Source organism: Aulonocara stuartgranti, assembly GCF_965226115.1.
Source record: "Aulonocara stuartgranti genome assembly, chromosome: 1".
In the NCBI taxonomy this organism is placed as follows: domain Eukaryota; kingdom Metazoa; phylum Chordata; class Actinopteri; order Cichliformes; family Cichlidae; genus Aulonocara; species Aulonocara stuartgranti.
In genome coordinates, this window is record NC_138939.1 from 34,303,332 (window position 1) to 34,325,261 (window position 21,930).

The following is a 21,930-nucleotide window of genomic DNA, read 5'->3' on the forward strand; positions in this document are numbered from 1 at the left end:
CAGCCACACTTACATCACTTGATCTATGAGGAAGCAAACATCTATAGTCACTCAGTTGCTATGACAGCAGCCATGGCAACATGAGCAGACTGCTGAGCTGTCACTGGACTGTGAGAGGATTTGATAGGCAGACAGGCTTTGTTTAGAGACCATGTGACCCATTATACACAGAATCTGCTGGCTGGCGCACCTTATCGTAAGGTAAACCGCATAAAACAAGTCATTAAGCAGGGTAGATCTGATGAATGACTGTGCGATCAAAGTGTACCAACTGTTGTTGTTGGTGGGGAGCAAACAAACAGGGTACAACAAAAGATATATCAGTATTATACAGTCATTGATCTCTCATATTACACACAGAGTTACTAGCTGTGTAGAAGTCTCTGCAGAGCAACTAATCAACAATAAAAACTGTTTGAGAAGTGGAAATTTTAAACTGTACACAAAGGTTAGGGAGGGGCCGAATCTTTTCAGAATGCTATTTATTCACAGAGTAGATTTCTAATGCACTGAGCCTAATCTGCAACACTGCAACAATATATTGACAAAAAATCATTCTGAAAGCTTCAATAGAACTTTACAGCAGAGGGTGGGAGCACAGATACACAGCAATGATACCGCAAGTGGTTTCAAACCTAAATACATATGAACTGTGTTCTTTGTAAATGAGCCTGGGTGTGGGCTGCAAACAGAAGGGTCCTGTACAGTAATGATTAATGACATGATTACACTTAATATGCACCAACTAAATATAACCTGACCTACAGCTCCCACTGTGCTTCTCCTGCTAGGAAGTCTCCGGCTATGAGGTGACGAACTCATTTACATCTGCCTTTGTAAAAATATAAAAATGTCTGACAGCAAATGTTGTAGGTAAATCCATGAGTGCACTACTAAACCACAGAAGCCACAGAATTACTACTAAGTTTGCTGCCATCCTGTACTATGTCACATTTAGTTACATCCACCAGCAGTTGAGGGTACATGTTACAAAGTAACTTGTTTGAATACTTGGATTCCCTTTTGTGGTGTACTTCACTTCTTTTCCTTCCTTCTCTTGTGTTTTACGCAGTGCAATAGTGTAGCTCAGATAGCAAAGATGGTGTAGAGGACAGCATTTACGTCATTAAAGTTTCAGCATTACACTCAATTTGCATGTGAACAAGGGCAACATCATCAAGGTGGAATGTCCAGGCTACTGTAATTGTCAGTCAGCAGCAAAAAACTTGAGCAGGAAGTACTCCTTGCTGAAGGACTTACTAGCACTCCTTTATCAGTCAACCCCACAGTCATACTGCTCTTAGAGCCACATTATTAGTTATTAGCAGATAGACTTGCTACTATGATACTATGAATTTCACAATAATGTTACAACCTCTAACAGAATATTGGATGTATTATTTCAATAATACTGGCTTGATAACAATTTCTTCATTGCTTTCAGTGTTTGAAACAAGCTCCAAAAATATCTGAGCCATGCCAGTGTGTGAAGAGTTCATCTGACTTCAGGTCATCGGCTGAACTGAAAATGCACCACTGCCCCTGCTGTCATTTCCATGACCTCTGACCTGGGAAACAGCTGTTAGCAGGCCTGGCACATGCAGTCCTTCAACGTAGGACAGCAGTAAACTAAGGAACAGTAGGAATGCAGGTTATGGTCCTCTCTGAATACTGCCGGGTCCTTAAAAATAAACTTGTTGAAAACCTTCTTTAATACCTTGGGCCTAAACTTGTAAGCAGCCTTTTATAGTTGAAGCTTAAATAGCAGTAACCCTCAGAATGTATACTTCAGTGAGACACCCCATCATAAGTGTCATGGTCAGGGTAAATATGCTGAAACCTCTACTGCTATTTAAAACGTGTAGGAAAAACAGTTTAGTAAAGCTGGCGGAACATCAGCTGTAGCCTGACATCCTACTCAGACCACTAAATATATGTTCTAATTACTGTATATCACTGATTAGTCCATTCAGGATATTTAATGAGTTAGAATCGGATCAAAGGTTGTAACACTTGTAAGGCAGAGTGTTCCAATGTCATAGAAGTTAAACTTAGTTTAAGGCTGGCCAGGAATCTAAATACTACATGATCATCCAGCTTAAAAGAAAATGTCTGAAACAGCATTGGTTAAAGGATGACTGATATGGATGATCACGTTAGTACTGTTGACTGGATTAGCAAAACGTTGCCAACAACAAGAAAGAGGAATGCAATGTCTGTGTCTGTCACCACTTTATTTTTTGGGTCACTGCTCTCATGAATCTGCTCTGTGCAAACTTTGTACCAAGATAACCGGCTGATAAATGATTGCAGACACACTGAAGTGAAAGGAAAAGTGTATACGAAGCGCCCACGCTGCCAAAGGGCAGTAAGCTATAGCCTCAAAATTTTATATGGTACAGAAGAGAATCTACTGACAACCAGAAAAACCCCCACCTCTAAACAAGAAAGCGTTCACTGTCAGCATAAGACAACAAATCTGCAGGGAAGCCCCATACCTGCCTGAAAGTGTGACATGTTCCTGCAGTTTGCCTCTGCCCAGCTTCACACCTCGATCCGAGCCACTGTCACCTCTCTGCTCTGCTCGGCTCCTGGCAGCGTTAGTGCAGGGCTAGCCGGCCAACAGTGCTCTGAACAAACATTTCCTCCCATCACAGGGCTGCTATTGTGTGTGTGTGTGTGTGTGTGTGTGTGTGTGTGTGTGTGTGTGTGTGTGTGTTTGTGTGTGTGTGTGTGTGAGAGAGTGTGTGAGAGTGACAGAGAGAGAGAGCAAGTGAGAGAGTGAGAGAGCAAGAGAGAGAGAGAGAGGGGGGGGGGGGGGGGGGAGGAGTATGCTTGAGCAAGAGTATTATGAGTGTGAAGCAGGATTTCACCGACAAGCAGCAAAACGGCTCTTACATTTACTGTTTACATGTCAGTCTTCCAGTCAGAATAAAAGCAGAGCACCAGCAGATCAGAGTGACCAAAACTAGGCTATAAGATTTAACCAGATTGATGTACTACAATAAATGTGAGAACTCTAAGACTGACACCTGCCTTCTGATGAGGATTATAAATGGTAAATGGCCTGTATTTGTATAGCGCTTTTCTAGTCCCTAAGGACCCCAAAGCGCTTTACACAACCTGTCATCCACCCATTCACACACACATTCACACACTGGTGATGGCAAGCTACAATGTAGCCACAGCCACCCTGGGGCGCACTGACAGAGGCGAGGCTGCCGGACACTGGCGCCACCGGGCCCTCTGACCACCACCAGTAGGCAACGGGTGAAGTGTCTTGCCCAAGGACACAACGACCAAGACTGTCCAAGCCGGGGCTCGAACCGGCAACCTTCCGATTACAAGGCGAACTCCCAACTCTTGAGCCACGATAGTTTACCACAATTTGAGTCTTGCTTCTGCATTTACCTGTATGCTTTTCTATTCGCAGGGATCTGGGAACAAAGCACAACATCACTACAGCAAACTGTGAGACCGTAAGCTGTTAAAGCTGTGGTTTCGTCTGAAACACTTCATCACTTCATTTGGAAGTAAAACTGAAATTATGAGCATCAAAATCCCGATGCAATAAAATATCCTACTTTACCCCTAACTATGAACGGTCGAAGTTAATTCAGAAGCTGGTCTGTTTGGGTACATTACAGTTTCCCACTAAAAGAAAAAAAAATGTAACAAAATGAAATCACATATTTTTTTGCAAAACAGCAGTTAACAAATTACATTTTTCTGCTTCAATGAGGCAGGAACCTTTTTTTTGGCTGAAATGTTATATTTTAGAGAAACACCTTATTGGCTTGATGCATTGGACCTTTTTCCTATGATGTGACGACACGAGCTTCGTTTCCGGACAGCTCCGTGTCATTTGACCTTTTGACTGTTGGTTCTTGTAGAGTCTGGCTGGTTAAGACTGTGAGCCAACACGTTGCGTCAGCATGTGTGTGTAACTGTGCGTTGTTAAATCCATCAGTGTGTGCCCTCGCGCACACACACACACACTTTCACCCACTCGGGATGTTTCATGGATTGCATCTAGCCACCCACTTGCAGAACTTTGACACGTACCTGAGTAATTCTTTCTATTTTGACAGAAAACCACGTACGCTCAAGTTTTTAACAGAAATGTTCTGGCGCAGCAGCAGCATGAATAGACACACCATGATGCAACTTCACACACGTCGGTGTAACAGGGAGCACACTGAGCCCTCTTCCATCTGAAAATTCATTTTTACATACTCACTGTTGTGTTTGAGAGTTGAGGCAGTCATATCAGGATATCTGTGCTATTGTAAGTTGACTGTTATGTTTTAATTGTTCCTTTGAAACGGTTTTGATTCAGGCTAACATCGGCTTGCACCCACACAAACTGAAATTCCCCCAGGCTTTCATCTTAAAAGGCCACATTTTTCAAAGTTTAAATGTTCCTGGGAAAAAAAGCCATTAAAAACGGCTGTGTCATATCTCCCATGAATAGACTAATTGTTAAGCCACAAATGAACACAGTGTATATACAAAGGTTGGACAATATAATACAAATACCTTGTGGAACATTACAAGATTACCTCTCTATCACAGCACCAGAAAAAAGTGTTAATATTATATGGAGGCAGCTTTTGATTGAGAACAGTTGAACCGAACTGCATTATTCAGGGTAACGTCGCTCTTATTTTATCCCACCGCTATAGGTGCTCTTTCTTTTGCAGCCCATGGGTCAGCAGAAGTCATGTGGAAGACACAACATCTCCAGGGTGAATAAGCCTGTGCCAGCTGAAAAATATTATTTGGCTTCTGGTATATTTGGTATCTTAGCAACAGCAACTCTGATTGCTCATTCTCTCCAATCCACCATGTGATCACCTGAGCTCTGACCAGCTGACACACTCGGGGATTTCTCTCTCAAACGCACACAGAAAGTGTAACGCCTTATGATCAAACATTAACCAGCCTGTTTAAGCATTAATCCAACACCTTCTGGTTCTTGCCCTGTGTACCTGTGTAAAGCTCCACCAGCTAAAACATCAAAAATAAGCATCCATGGACACACCAGCACAATTCTGTGTACATTTTTAGATTGAATAAAACATAATAAAGACACTGCAGGGTAAGGTGCTTTCTCACCTGCTACAATCCAATCTTAAACCACACCTGAAGGTGAAACACGCAGTGAATTATAAAGAAAAGCTCAATTGTACAGACAGTTGAGCACATAAACATTCATTCTATGCTTCATCAAGTCCATTAAACACCTGGTCCTGCTGGTTTTAACCACCTGTGTGGCTGTCTGCCAGTCTACTTCCTCAATTCACCCTCTTTATTTTATGGCTGATTGGTGAGAACCAATCAGTCCAGCACACAGAGTAAGAAGAACAGAGGGACGGGGGGAAATGAACAGCTCCCTAAAAGATAAAATCAAGACAGAAAGCCTTTCACAGCACAATCACACCTTCACTCCCTCTGTGTTCACATCTTGGACACATCATGTGGATGCCATGGGTTTATCTGTGTTTTGAAACATGCCGCATGAATCTTGAATCTCATACGGTGATTCTGGCTTTTGAAAATTGCTAACAGTTTACTTTTTAATTGAAACTACTTTCAACCAGAGGGGGGGGGGGGGGGGGGGTGTCCCATTGAGGTGGGCGCCTGAATGAGACACCCCATGTAATCATGTCTGTGTGTCTCCCTATGTGATGGGCCATCGTGGGATGTTTTAACAGCTCACTGTCAAATCAACACCATCAGTCTGGACTAAACCTGCACAGACAGGCAGGCAGACGACACACACACACACGCACACACGCACACACACACGCACGCACGCACGCACACACACACACACAAACACACAGAGCCTGACTGGGTGGCAAAGGGATGATCTGCCAGTGGGGTTTCTTTCAACAAGAATGTGACAGTTACAGAAACAGGCACTTGTGCGGATAGGCAGCAGGTGAGTGAGGTGAATGCACTACAGTTTATCCCACTGATGGAGCTTATTTCCATTTTTATTCATTCAGAAGCCGAGCTTGAGTCAAGCACTAGTGAAGGGCAGCAGATTTTTTTTCAACAATGAAATCAAGTGTGGTTAAAAAAAAGAGCTCTCTCACTCCTCTAAACACTCTTCTGCTAAATAAACTCTCAGAACCTCTGTGTGTGTTTGTTTTGACAGCACTACGATACACAAAGCAGACATTCTGCATAATTGCTGCGGTTATGCCTACCCTTAGCGCTGTTTGAATGCTCAGATTCGGTTCTAAAGCTGACACAAATACTGAGACTATACACAGAGAATCAATCACATTCACATACATAGACAAACATGCGCACATACTGCAACATCTGCGGGTCTGCGTGCAAAGTTAAAGCGAGATTTTGACAACTGCTTTCCATTAAACAATTCCCACTGACTGAATGAACACTATAAAAACAGAGAAACAAACCATTTCCTTTCACGCAAACAGAGTCTATGAAGAATCACAACACCGTAAAAGATACACCATCCATTTGGAACCACTTGTTCTGTCTCAGAGGTAAGCTACAATCCTCTCGCTTTGCAAAAGAAAAAGCTGCTGTGTCACATGAGCTGGATGTGAAAGAGCTCTAAACAGGATGTTGATAAGAAACCCACAGAGACGTCCAGACCATGGAGACCAAAATTTCAAGATGCTCAGTTACAGGAGAACTGGGGGTGTAATCACGGCTAATGGGAAAGACCTAACTGATAGCGAAGTGGAGATGGAGTCGAGACCATTTTCAGTGGGAGTTAATAAATGTTTTCAAACGCTTGTAAAAATGTAAAAAGTTTGTATACTCTGTGTTGGTGTTGTTCCTATAATGCTTGTCCAGGATAAACACTGCAACAAACAATGTGCAATTAATGTATGTTTTTCTTAGGTCATTATATTTAATATAAAGTGTTTCACTGATTCTGGTTCTAATGAACTTACTCACGCAAACACAGCCGGACAGAAAAACATGTTCAAATCAGTGATGCTCAGCAACCCCAAGAGAAGAAGAATAATTGGCTCTTGCGTGGACAAACCCCTTCTCTGCGTTTTCAGGAATGATAAATGCAGAGCGTACCATGAGCATCATAGTGTGAACCCTCGCTCTCTACTAAAGGTCAGAATTTTACAGAAGCTCTCTAATATATAATTAATTCTGAAATAAATGTAATAACATGGCAGGACATAGGTGACCTCCATCAAAAACGAATGAAATGAAAACACCACCAAATGCTAAAGAAGAACTACAATCAGTCAGAGCAGAATGCCCTCATAAGTACAGTAATATGGCTCCACTGTGGGTATGTGTGTGCAGTGACGCTCAGGGATCAGCTGTGCTTCCACCTCCTTTTCAGTTGTTAAATATGGGTGTGTATGGGTGTCTCCATCATTCTCTCTCTGGTGCTTTGGTAGGCTTCAGTAGTCTGGCTGGTGGCCAGAAATAGTCCCCTCAGCTGGCACACTGTCCCAATTTATGACCCATCGCATTTAGTGGAGGGCAGCCCTGCTTTGAGATGCTCAGTTCATTTCCCACAGAGAGCACTAAACTGTAAAACCGCTAAAATGCCACCAACAGTGTCAAGAAGGCAATCCCACCTATGTACCTTCTAACTATCACTGCAGACAAAAACACATCGTAACTGGCTCTGAACTTTTTTTTAAATCAGTGCTCATATTCTCCATCTGCTTTTACCCCTGAAGATGTGAGGAATGCTGACTTCTTTGGATGTGTATCATGTGTAACATGAAGAGGCAAAACTGGCCCCAAAACCAAAGCTTGCGATGCTTTTAACTGAGAGCCAAATCCAGAAGTCTGAGCCAGAGGTTTCACGGATGACTGCACACCATACCACAAAAGTAAAAATAAATGGGCTAACTATTCACATCTACAACTATTTACCAGGGACTTCTGTGCCGCAGTTTCTAGCGAGGGCCACTTAAGTTGATCAGATGGGACTTCAAAGAGCTGGGTTTGTTTCACACAAACACGCAGGTAAATTTCTCAACGTTCTGCCAAAACAAACTTGGTCGGTCACTTACCATCTGAGAACGGCTCTTGGGACTTCCATTGATATCACCAATCTTCTCATTGGCTGAGGAGAGACAGAAGAGACAGAGAGACAAAAGAAGAGATAATGAGACCTCTTTTCAGGCGTGTTCACTTAATGTAATCCTCTCCTTTATCCCGATGTGTGTGTCCCAGACAGTGACAGGCTGAGTGCAGAGAGCAGAGGTGTTCATGCCAGTGACTGGGATCCCCCCTCTCCTCCTTTCCTATCCCCTCCCGCTGACACATGAAATGCTATCTGGTCATAGCAAATGGGAGCGGGGCCGTTGGGGGCCCAACCAGGAGTGTTGCGCTGCTGTGTGTGTGTGGTGTTGAGAATCCCTCCCGTCCATTAGAAGGCCCAGCCCACAGCAGCTGAGACACAGCCCTCAGCTCACAGCTGACAACTGTGCTAACAGCACAGACTCCTGCATCAGGAGGCACGGTGGAGACTAGAGGGCAGCTACATGTCAGGACCACATCCTTTACACCATACAGCAGCACAAAACACTGTTCTTCCAGTGAAGTGGATGGTTTTGTTTTACAATTCACATATGAAAGAAATGTGTTCAGTTTTAGTGGAAATGACGAAGACTCCTGGGATTACTGGGCTTTTATAAATAGCTCCCATACACTTTGGACTGTGAATTAAAACTGATTTAATTTTCAGTTTATGTTAGTTAATTGGTGGTGTTATCAGGTCAATTAGGTCAACATGCAATTAGAAACTTCAACAACTCCACCCATAAAAATGTAAAACCATACTCGTTTTAAAGTCCTCCTTGGGCAACACTGCTATACTTGTAGTGCTGCTGTTATTCGCTCCATAGGAGTCAAGCTTTGACTCCTTTTACAGAAGGTCTATGGATCTCCTTCACTGTTTCTTAAGATGATGACCTTTAAGCCTGAATTTTAACTTTGGAAAAGAAGCAGGTGATGAAAAAAATTGTTTTTAACATGTTGTATATTTTGTACACACAATGGCGCACAACAGGATCCACTGCAGGTCTCGTGGTTTCTGTTCTCACACTGAAGCACCAGGACAGTCTGACCATGAAGGACAAATTCATGGTGCAAGATAAGTGAATGTTGTAAAACCCAAAAGAGCAAGCATGCTCCTGGTGGCCCTACTGATCTTTGTGGAAGGACACCGATCCCGGAAGTCTGGTCAGGTTTAAAGAGCAGTTGATGTTTGTTTCCTGCCCAAGACTGAGGTCTGTGGTGAAATCACAGGGTGCTCATACAAGTGGTCAGAAGGAGACTTATAGGAAGTGATCTAGAAATAGCAGCGGCTCAGGAAGAGCTCAAGAGGTCAAGATGACCTTCAAGGCAAGGGGTTTTTCACTTTTATGAACTTGGTATTGCAGCATGTATTTGGATACTACCTCTCTCTATGTGCATTTAAAGCACGTCATTTTCATACTGAGAATTAAAATTTGGCATGAAGCAATTCCAAAATAGTTTAGTGCTAACAAGACTATCAGTGATTTAACACTACTACTGTTGGCTTTGGTTTGTGTGCTACCTAAAAATTGTACACTGTAGACACCAACACCCACAAGAGACACATACTGTGTGATTTTGGGACACACTTAAAACTAAAACTAAAAAACAAACTCACACAGTTTATCTTGTGAATACTGAGCAAATAAATGTACAGCTCACATTCCTGCAGCTGGGCTATACAACAGCTAGATTACTGGAGAAGACTAGAAACAGAGGACAAAGCCATATCTTAATTTTGGTTGAATTTCACCGGACAGATTACCCTCTGAAATATTCATAAAAACAACTGATGATGAAATCGATCTGGAGGCTTGTGTGAAAGTCAACCCTGACCTTGAATCTAAGCAGGTCAAATAGCTAAACAGGTGTCATATCCGGCCAGGCCTCTGAACTTTTACGGCTGTTCCAACACCAGCAAGCTGCTCTGGTTTCATCACACTATGTGGGCATGAGGTTTTCCCAGGATACAAGAAGCAGCAGGCAGAAAGGAGGTACAAAACAGGTGAATGGATGGCTCTGGTTGGAAATGATTTAATCTGAGAGCAAAGCTGTAGCCAGCCTGGATTGCATTAACATCAGGTACTTTTTCCACAATGCAGAAACTCAAGAGCCACCTTTCACTTATAAAATTCAGCAAAACTTTCATTTCTTGAGCTCCATAATCAGGTTCACTGCTAATGAATTATTTAATACTAACTGAACAAACACAGAGGAGCAAGACATGGTCCCATGTTACCCAGTCAAAACATCAAACTTTCATAAGAATAAATCATAAAAAACACGACCACATCCAGGCTGGAAAGTAGCATTAGAACAGTTCCACATTCTTGTGTCAGCATTTATGCTTGTGCATATCCCCAAAGCAATATAATGCCAACCTTGCTCTTTAGTCACCATACAGGTGTGAAAACAACTGGATTTTCCTGGAACCCTTTTAACAGACGAAGATTCGTATAACCCAAAAAGACCTATAGTGCTCATTCAGCTTTATATAGTGCCAAATTAAAACAACAGTCGCCTCAAGGTGCTTAATATTGTAAGAGACCCTAGAATAATAGAGAAACCCCCCCCCAACAATCAGACAAGGCCTTATAATCAAGCACTGGGCGACAGCAGGAAGGAAAAACTAAATTTTAACAGAATGAAACCTCCGGCAGAACCAGGCTCAGGAACGAAGGCATGGACTTCATGACCTAATTTAAAACACAATCACATGCAACAACTGATGTAGTGTGAGAACAGTAAAGGTCTTCATAGCATAAAATGTACAGAATCTGGGTCAGAGACACGGGGGAGGAGCAGGGAGCAGAGTCACTGACATGCTGAATCACCGGTCAGCTGGTGTTTGCCTGTTTTAGCTGCAAGGCTGCCGGCAGATGAAATGACAGGCTGAGGACGGCCAGACAAGATGACAAGGCTGATGATGATGATGATTTTACAGACGAGAGCATGGGTCAAAAACACAGACGATCAGCAGTGGGTTGAACAGCTGCATACTGTGTATAACTGCTGCTGTTGAGTTATAAGCTTGCTTAATTTGATTTAGGATCATAAGACTCTTTGAGAACATAACTGAATCAAAAACATGCTTAACAATACAAACACAATATAAGACATTGGTTTGTAAAGAGTTGAGACAAGGCAAAGCACAAACTTCAGAAAGTTTAAATTTATTTGATTTATATTTATATTCACTCTTCTAACTGTTCTCCTTTCTCTTCTATACATTCTCCCAGTCTACAGACTGTAGTTCACTGACTGTCTATAAATTCATAAAAGTTTTCCTCAACAATAGTGTTTTTCTCCTGACTATTGGTCCTTTGTGGAAGTAACTACTTCAGCTGCAAAATCTACTTTATAGTTCAATATTACATTATATAATAGAGTAAAATGGTTTAATCGTATCACCTCAACAAAAGATGAGTTTGTAGTTAATGATGATGTTTGCAAGCGACCATTTATTTGGTAAAGGTCAGCCGTATCTAAACAAGTAATGACGTGGCTCGCATTTTTCTCCAGCAGTCACTTGATCAGAGCTGGCTTCTTCCAGCAGGGCCTGGAATCAGAAGTTGGTTTCCTTACCTACGACCTGTATGATCTCAGCCAGCAGCACTCCGTCCGTGACGTCTGTTTGCAGGTCCTTGATCAGACGCTTGTGTCCTGACTTGGCGAGGTAGTGGTTGGCCCAGTCCGTGTAAATCTGCGGTCAGACACAAACACGAGCACGGTGTTTCAGTTACGTGCCAACAAAAATAAAATTCTGTCCAAAAAAAAGGGCTGACCCTGTCAGGTCGCCCATGTGTTTCAAACTCCATAAACACTTGAAAAACTACAAAAGCTATAAATGGATGAAGCAAATTTACGACTAATAAAATAACAGCATGCTTGAATGGGAGCAGAGTAGCCCTCTTTTCTTTTGTTGGGGGCTCCGATCTGGCATATATCCGCGTGGTATTCAAATTGGGGCCATTGTGCTCAGCCAGGGCATTCATCTCGGAGCACACGGCGGCTGTTTTCAATGGGCCATGCTGACATCACTCTCTGGGGACAGAAAAGACCCTTCACTGCCTGGGGGGGAGGAGAGGACATGGGGGGAGGAGGGGGGTGTTGGTAGAGAACGCATCTGAATAATCTGAATAGCTTCCCTCATAATTAGCTGCAAACTCTCTTTTTTTTACTCCCTCTGTGATCATAAGAAGTGAGTCTCTCTTTCTGAGGAGGTAAAAAAAAATGAAGTGGCTGAAGAGAAGTTGTGCAGAAGGGTATTCCTAAAAATGAAGGAGATGTTTTTTTAAGAAATGGATGTGTCATCAACCCATCTTGATATGCAGCAATGTCAAGCTTGTCTGTAAACTGCGCAGTCTCTGTGTGACAAGTGCAACATCAGAGGAGCCCAAAGGGATTTGAAACATGTGCTTCTAAATAAAGACACCTCTCACTCCATGTCTCACTCTTGCATTCATACAAACTCAGGGACCTGCAGTCCACTAAGACATGACAGGGAAGTGTCAATCAGCATGTTTAAGTAACTGTCAGCTTTCTGCAGTAATCTCATTTCACTAGCTGGCTTGACAGCGTTTTTAGTGGATAAAGGTGAATGGCTTAAACATGAATTGAGCTGGGGTTTGGGGAAGGCCTCAGAGGGAACTGGCGGCGGCTCCCAAGCCTGGCAGAACAAAAAGCTTGTAGAACTGGGGTATCCATATATAAATAAGAACCGGAAGGGGCGTGTTTGGAGGCGTGGTCCCGGTCCTGAAATTCAGGCACTTTAACTCCAACTCTTCGTTGCCAAGTAAACTAGAAATCCAGCTTCAGTGATTGGATCCTCCATCTCTTAAACTCAGCTTGGTGTACCCCTCAAACTGATTTTCAGACAGATGTTCCTTCTCTGCTTTGTACAAAGTTTATGCTTTTGATTAATCTTTCTTTTCCACAGAAGAAAAATAATGATTAGTCAGGCTGACAGATTCTTGTATTAAGATAATGGGATGCAGGTCAAGCACAAAGTAGTTTCTGCTGGCATAAATGTCAAATTCCAAAACTGATTGACTTACAAAATCCAGACACACAAGCAAGCAAACTTCATCAGTACACACTTCACTGTGAAATTCAAGTCTATCTGTCAGTCCTCAGTGAGTGCATGGCATTGTAACGGTCAAGCCTAAAAGCACATGCTTGAGGTGATGTGTGTGGCACAGTTGTGACCCTTCTTTCTTTGAATTTGCACTGTAAACAAACCTGAAGCTTTTCTGCCTCGACAGATGAATCACTGCCCTCATGAAGTCTTACAACAGGTGCGAGCACTTCAAAAAGATTCATAAACACGCACATCCGTACACTCATCATCACGCACAAGCTCAAACGCAAAAGGTTTACGATGCAAACACACGACCACACATTAAATACAAAGCGCCTTGGAGCGACATTTTGAAATTACACGGGCTGCATTCCCAAACACAAACGCACAGTTACAACAAAAAAGGTTCTGAGTGACAGGCTGAACTAAAAAAAGCCTTTAAGCTGCTGGATTAGACGATCCATTCACACTCTCAGCTGGTTGTGGAAAAAAGGAAGTGCAATCTTGAAGAGCTTTTGTGTGAATGTGCAAGCGCTCTTTGAAGTAGTTTTGGGCAGGTAAATGGAGGGCTTGGATTGCAATTAAAAACGAGGTGAAATGGGTAGCTGTCATTCACGGAGCTGTAAACCACAGGGGAGGTCAAATGGCCCGAGGGCAAGTGGAGAAGGGGGTATGGGCTTGTCGCAAGGGTAGAGATAAGTTAGCAACAGGTTCCTTTTAAGTCCCGAAAGAGACAACTTTTCAAAACACACTTTATTTCTCTGATGTTTCCAACTCGGGCAGCTCAAGCTTCAAATGCAACAGGTAAAAAAATTTCATTTTAAAGAAAGGCTTGATGCAACTTAGTGCTGCTTTCAAGAAGCAAACTTCACAGTGACCACAGGGATTTTGATCAAAAATGAACATTTTGAACTGAAGCAAATAAATATTTTAATATATATGTGAAAGGTCTAACTTGCAGTACAACTTCACAAAAACACCACCTGGAAGAGACCAAAACAGAGATAAAAGGATAGCGAATACTGAACTTACATTCACCATGTCAACAGAAACTCAATTAAGCATTAATAACAGGGCCATCCACAGTGATGCATCATTTGCTTCAAGTTTCACCCCGCTGCTGTCCAACTGAATCAGTCAACATAAGTCAGATGCATCTACATCAAAGACCTCACTCATAACTGGAACTTTGAAATAAACAGGAAAAAGAAAGAATGCAATAATGGGAATCATGTGTGGTAAACCACACATTTATTGGAGCTTCTGTGATCTGGAAGTTGCTTAAAGAAAAAGTGATGGGTGATGAGAGGCAGACATCAGATCTGGGAGGCAATTTAACAGGCTGAATACTTAATGAAGAGAAGTATTAATTCCATATTGATTCAATATCCATCTATCAAACACAGATGAGATACAACAGATTCCGGTTCAGTCTTTAATTTAAACCACTGTTAATAATATATAGACAATTTAATCACTAAGCAGATAAGAAGATAAGCAGTTAACATTATTACAACAGACAGTCCCGTGGCATTATTGGCATTTCTGTGTGTAGCTGGTCACTGAGCACACAGTACACATACCGTACCTGAAAACAAAACATTTCAAGTATCAAAAATCTGTAACTATTGATTTCTAATTTTTAAACATTTATGTTTTTTATTTTACTTGTAAAATCTTTGGTAAGGTCAGGGGTCAAATATGACATGATATTTGGATGCAATCTATAATGTGATATTTAGAATCCCCATATACCAGTATCATTCCCAATGCTGCCAGTACAAACAAAGACACTTATTTTTAAATAGCTCTATATCACTTTGAGCTGATCAGGCAAATCTATTGACTTTAAGGGAAATGTCAGAGGTCAAATGTGAAATATTTTATATTTACCCCCCACCTGTAAGAATTATAGTTTCTAAGTTAGAAGGTTCTTGTCCATTTCAGACCAATAACTCACTAAGTGGAGGACCTGAAAGCATAACCTATTGTGGGTGTCCTCTGAATACATCATTTATAATACTTGAAACAGGGACTTATCATGAAATAAAATACAAATGACACTGTTCCATAAATATGAAAGCATTTACACCAACATAATGACTTACATGTTCTGTATCTCTGGTACATGTATCTGCTAATATCATGAAAACGATCTTGTTAATAACTTTACTTCCCTTGGGAGAACATACTTCTCTTATCTTCCTCACCAGTACCATCACAGCCATATGTCAACAACACTGTGGCAGCCGGGGATCATGCAGATGCATCTTCTAAGATGGAAAATGGAAAATCCCCCATTACCCCCATTGCCATCAGGGGTAATGGGGGTCGTTTTAGGAGTTGTAAGTTGGAGCTGTGGTAAGGGACGTTCCCATCATCAGAGAAAGCAACATGACACTGACTCATTCACAATGTCACGGACTTACAGAAACTGTAAAATGTGGCCTATCAATTCTACTGACATTTTGCTTTGGGAATATGTCACCTCCATAAACCAAATCTGGGCCTACCGGTAGTTTGCATCTTTCTTTGATATAACAGTAACAATTAGCAGCGCAGTCTGATGGTATTTGGAGAGTTACAGATATCTACTGTTTTTGCCCTGGGCTTAAGGACCCTGGATTTGAAACTACAGAAAGACATTGAGATTGGAGTTGGAGTGTTAACCATCAGAATCACTTAGACACTGTGTCCATCCATCATGTAGAAGTGGTAATCACCAGACGCCCCATGTTACGATATTATCATGATACTTCATTCTAGATATTATTGCAATTTCTAACATTTTGTGACATTCTGAGTATTGGAATAACAAACTGTTATTTATCACCTTTTTCAACTTGGTTAAACTTTGTCAATATTTGTTTTAATTAGACTCAATAAGATTAAGTTATCTCACTTCAGTTATTTGTTTTCTGCTGCAACACTGAAAGCATTTCAAGCACACCAACACTGAAACCTGACATAAATGCTGCCATTATACAGTCAGTCTGGTATCAGTGTGCGATTGTATGGAGTCTACAGTAGATTTTCTCTTCATCGCTTGCCATTTAGTCAAAAGATTCTTTCAACAGTGAGCCATGAAAGCCTGGACCTAACTGCATCATCGTGCTCACATAATAATAATGTTCCCTTTAAGGCTTAAAATTGGAAAAGCATCAGTTCTTCAAAGCCTCTAACAAACATTGATGAGTCATTCAGACTGCTGCATCTTTCCTTTTTTTTTGTCTGACAGAAACGCACAGATCTGCTTCACATCCAGCATCCCTGCTGCCTCAGCTTGCTGAGTCACCAAGCTGGTGTGGGATGCCTACAGAAGGGCATGACGCACACAGGCCATCCCTGCAGTGCTCGGTTGGCCCTGTCAAATAGAAGTTGAGGGCAGCCAGAGCCTCACACTGGGAAGTGTGCCCTCAATTTGAAGGGCACTTTCTGAAAACTGAATAGTTCAGATGCATAAGTTTGGCAAATGTCACTCGGCTGAGGACAGAAGGATGAGACAGACTGATGTGTTTGTGTACTTCCTGCGGGCATGTTTGCTTATTTCAAACTCTCACGCAGCTGGAGCAAACACTTTTTATTTCTTTTGCTCTTTTATCTCTGTTGTTTGCACTCACTCACTTGAGAAATGATAACTTGTTCACTAAAGTAAACACTGCACTCTATCTAATCTGATGCTTGTCCTCACTCTGCTGCAAGTGACTTTTTTAAGTACCTAAAACTTGGTTATCAACCGTTTTTTTGATCATATTCAATTGAATTGAATTCAGTATTATTTATATAGCACCAAATTACAACAGCAGCCGCCTCAGCACACTTTACCACACATACTGTAATGTGAAGACCCTACAATAATACAGAGAAAACATAACAATCAGACAACACCTCTGATCTGAGCAAGCACTTGGCAAGAGTGGAAAGGAAAAACTCCCTTTTAACAAGAAACTCTCCATCAGAACCAGCCTCAGGAAGGGGCAGACATCTGCAAGTGATGGATAAATGTATAAATGCAGAGAGAAGAATAAGAAACACTCAGTGCATCATGGGAAGCTGTCAGTAGCCTGGGCCTATTGCAGCGTAACTTTGTTTCTAGTGTTTGCATGTTTAAGGACAGTGGGAAATTTTAGCTAGCAATGGACAATCATCAATAAAATTCTATACCAAATTATTGTTATATTAGAGTTAATGGAATTACAGTAAACATACTAAAATAACCACACAGCTATCAGGCTTCCCCTACACACACACTAAAAAACTGTCAGAACTTTTTGTTTAATTTGCGCATTCCAAAAACAGAAGCGTCTAATTTTACCACATGTGTTCAGCAATATGCTCAAAATGTTTTCTTGGCATTTTGGATTTGTATATTTTTAGTTTGGTGATAATGATGCGTTTCCTTTTTTTTCCAACCGCAAAGGTTTTCGAATTGTTTCATAACCGAGAGGTGTGTTAATTTTCTCCACTTGTCGAGGACCATTTAGTCTTTCCACTGAAGTTCAAGTGTAAAAATCACAAACCAGCCGCAATATTTCTCACATTTTCACACGGCATTAAACCACAACACCTGAGGTCTGTCCTTCGAAGCACAGTTCTCACATACGTCGATGGCGCAGCAACAATTATGTTGATAACTTCAGGACTATTACCCTTATTACTTTCAGGGTTCAGTAAGCAACCTAAAAAGCGCTGTGCTTAACACGCCATTATGAACTAATCTACCAACATGAGCAAGAACTTTAAGGAGAACGCAGCAGGACCAAAGCTGCCATAAAGTGCTATCTCTCACAAAAAGCTTTCATAGGGAGCCAGGACTTAAACAGCTCTTGTTATAATTCAGGTAATGGCCCTGAGTGCTGAGTCTACAAAAGACATGCTCTGATAACAATGCTTTCTTCTACCTTTTCAAAAGAAATCTACCTCGTCAAACACAGACCAACCTAAGTTGAAGGCCTCTTCCTGCGACTATTTAGGGGTTTATAAGGCAAAACTAAATCCCAGCACTGAGACTCCATTCATTTATTAAACTCGTAGCATACCCATTTCGGTAAGGAGGAATCTATTATAATTCCATGCTGTTCCTGGAGATCAGTTTCTACCCCTGACATGTCTATTTCAAGCTGACCTTTCCTCTTGCACTCTCTCCCCAGTCTGCCTTCTTAAATCCTGAAGTAAATGCATACTCTCTATCATTTCTTATGTTGTTTTATCTTCACCAAAAGGTAGATAAGTATTTAAAAAAAGCTTTCATAACACCCCTGACACAAGTACTCCCTGGTTTCTTACCACTTTGTAGGCTTCACAGGAGAAGCGGCTGTAGCTTCTGGCTGGCACCCTGAGCCCGCTGTACCCCGCCATGTGGGGCCACAGGTCGATAAACACGAATATCTGGGTGAAGATAACTTCAGATTTTGAAAATCCTTTAGCTTCAAAAAGACCAAAAGATAAGAGCACTTCGTGCGCACTGGAACAGATAAGTGGTCATGCTGTGTGCCCCCCCTCACATACACATCTCTGTGACAACGTCTGTCTGGCTTGCTTGTAGGAAAGGGGCATGCTTTATTCCTCCATAAATGTACTTCTCTCTTATCTCACCGTGTTTTAGTCAGCTTCATAGTGACGTCTCAGACAGTCTGACACTCTTTTAATCTTCCTCTCCCTCTCCCTCTCTCCCTCCCTCCCTCACTGTCTGTCATTCACTGAGTCAGACACCTTGACTCAGTTCCTTCTTCTGCTACGAGTGGAGAGACTGTCAAAAGAAAACTAACTTAGAAACGGAACCTTTTATGTTTAATACTTGAGAACTGTGTTAGGGAGGATTGCTGTGTTTGGAAAAGACAAACAAGACAAAAACCCAAAACTCCAGCGTGAAAGACCGTTAACTGTCAGGCTTTCCCTACATAAGTTACCTACATTATCGGTGGCCCAACCTGCATGTAACAGTTCTTCAATTAAGCCGTGTCTTCTGTTGTACTAGGGGAACATAACTGTTGCTGATTCAGGCAATGAGAAAGAAATCAGATTCTGAAGTTTCCTACTGTTCGTGGTGCTTCACAGCACACCGTTGCTCCCTGTGTCGAAGACAGATTATATAAATATGATGGATGTCTTTGCTCCTCACACTTAATGACAGGACACTTTAGTGACCTTCATGCACACCTGGTGCTGTACTTTACAGCAGGCGCGCACACACACGCACGCACGCACACACTCAAATACAAACACAAAAATACGATTGGTCTCAGGTGTCAGGGGTGGGCTGTGCTACTTCCCAAATCCAGCCATCATCTTATGTCATCAGCAGTGTGCTGCTTCACATTCACAAAGGGACCTCACACCTTACAATGTCACTAAAACAAATACAAACTTCAAGTGTGGGTCTCAGAGCAGCTTCACTAAAGAAACTCTCCATGCTTTGCTTAAGAAAACACATATCTGCACTGCAATGTGCTGCCTTCTACGGGCTTTTAATCTGATGACTTCTAAATCGTATTAAAATAAATAAAGACAAATACACCCTCCAGTTTTCTCTAACATTAAAGACTTTTTGTGGGACAGCACGGTGGCGCGGTGGTTAGCACTATTGCCTCACAGCAAGAAGGTCGCGGACTTGAATCCACATCCATCTGGCTAATTCTTCTTCCAAATACATCTGGGGTTAGGTTAACTTAGTATTCTAAATTGCCCATAGGTGTGAATGTGAGTGAGAATGGTCGTCTGTCTCTCTGTGTTAGACCTGCAAAAGACAGACGACCTGTCCAGGGTGTACCCCACCTCTTGGCCTGTGGCAGCTGAATTATGCTCTAGTGATATAACACGGATGAATACATGCATTTAAGATTTCTCTTTCCCACTTTTTCCAAAGTAAAGGATGACCTCTTTAACACCCTGAAAAACTACTTAGAAAACGTATTTTTGTGGGTGACCCCTCCTGCTGCCTAGACATGCTGAGCCATATCGATGAGGACTCAGCATCCCTCCGTGCTGCTGCAGGCTGAGGGTGACATTTGGCAACACATCCCCTCTGACCCATTCTGGGCTGGCTAGCAGATGGCTGGTGGGAGATGATGGATGGACTGAGTCACTTACACAGCAATCAAGAAGTGAGGGGTGGGAGTGGTACATAGGGGCATCCTACTTACCCAACAGTGGTATATTTTTCTGTCACTTCTGACACAGTCTCAACAACATTCACTGTGAATGCAGGAAACTTGCTCGTCTTAAAAAAAAACAGAAACACAGCACTGGGCAAAGGGAATTCTCTGCACAGCTCTCAGTGAGCACTAGCAGACACAAACAGATGGCTTCTGAGAAAACAAGCATCACAAAGGTGTCCTGGTCTGACAGAAATGACAACAGTCTGCTCTACCAGCTGCTGTGCCATGCCCTGCGCTCTAACACTGAAATTTTCAATGCTTGACCAGTGGGTGGTCAAACAGACTTTCCATAGCAACACTTTATGATGTACTATAACTACAAAACTAGAGGCGAATGCAAGCTTAAGTCAGGGAAGCAATTCAAGAAAAAAAATCAAGAAAAAGGTATATAATACTAATAATACAAATAGTTTTATATGTATTTATCTTTATCTTATTTCTTCTTTTTAAAATAATTATTCTTATATACCAGACGGGTTGCAGTGACCATACTATGAAAAACACCTGAAATTACCTGGAAATAGCAGTAAGTTTTCCCCTTTCCAAACACAAGCCATTCAAACACAAGCCTTCTAAATGTCTAAACATTCCTTTGCTACAGTGGAAAAAGTTTACTGGGTGTCTTTCCCATCATCCGTCCTGACAAACCAAACATAAACGTTTTAAAGACGGAGTACGAGGTGCATGTTCTTCATACAGTAATCCCACCAAACCAAAAACAAACAAAAACAGCACAAAGGCATTTGTGCTGCTTTCTTTTTCTCTCCTCTTCATTAAAAGTGTATCTGTGGCTGCAGCTTTTCCTTTGGTGTCATGAGCAGGATACACTATGGTTAGTTCATGGTCTGTAAGGCCCTTGGCAGCGATCCACTCCATGCCAGTGTACTCACACTGTCCTCTCAAGTGGCTTTAACCCACAGAAAACTGAACCAGGCCAGCTTTAAATAAGCCCTCGTGCCTTTGCTTACTCTCTGTTTGGCACATGAAAGACATGTGGCTTTGTGAGGCATGGAGGCCATACTAGGCACATGTAGACAAACGACTTGGCCAGAGCTGTGCTGTTAAGAAGATAGGAAACAGGGCCAAGAGACGGAGTGAGTATGTGCTGGCACCTGTACTTGTCAAAAGTGATCTGAAGACCATGGGCTGAAAAACATCATCAAGTAATCGATAAAAAGAAAAGAGCATTTGCATCCAGCAGCGAGATCTGTGAATGTACAGAAAGGTTCTTCCAGCATATGAGAGAGAAGTGAATCATGAGTACGTCAAAATTCCCCAAAGTCGTGCACGGCTGAGACGGCACAGCAGTGTCTGCTACGCAACATGTAATCAACATCAATTTTGAGACATGCAGCCTGATGCACATGAGGGCACAGCAGCTGTTATAAAGGCAATTTTGGTAGTGATGTTAGAGCAAAACAGCTTCATCGTGGTCCTTGAAAATCAGCAGATATATGCAGCATCTGAGGTGTGAGCTCCAGAACTCTACAATACCACTGCTGTTGTTTTAACTCTCCTGCATTTGGAAAAGCACTTATCCACCATACGATTACTTTTTAAGCCCTGTATAATGTATATTCAACCTTCAATCTTTATACCTTTGAGTCTGATGTTAAATTCCACAGCTTTTTCAGTTCAAAA

The 21,930-nt window shown here is 42.0% G+C and overlaps 1 protein-coding gene across 2 annotated transcripts in view; it reads right to left on the bottom strand.

Moving 5' to 3' along the window:
• nav2a (neuron navigator 2a) overlaps positions 1–21,930 on the bottom strand; it is a 214,727-nt gene that overhangs the window by 65,473 nt on the left and 127,324 nt on the right. For both annotated transcript variants that reach the window (XM_082535136.1, XM_082535135.1), the window contains 2 exons: positions 11,638–11,755; positions 8,043–8,095 (listed from right to left, as the gene is read on the bottom strand). In XM_082535136.1, the coding sequence (XP_082391262.1) occupies positions 8,043–8,095; positions 11,638–11,755 (171 nt within the window). The remainder of the gene's footprint in view (positions 1–8,042; positions 8,096–11,637; positions 11,756–21,930) is intronic.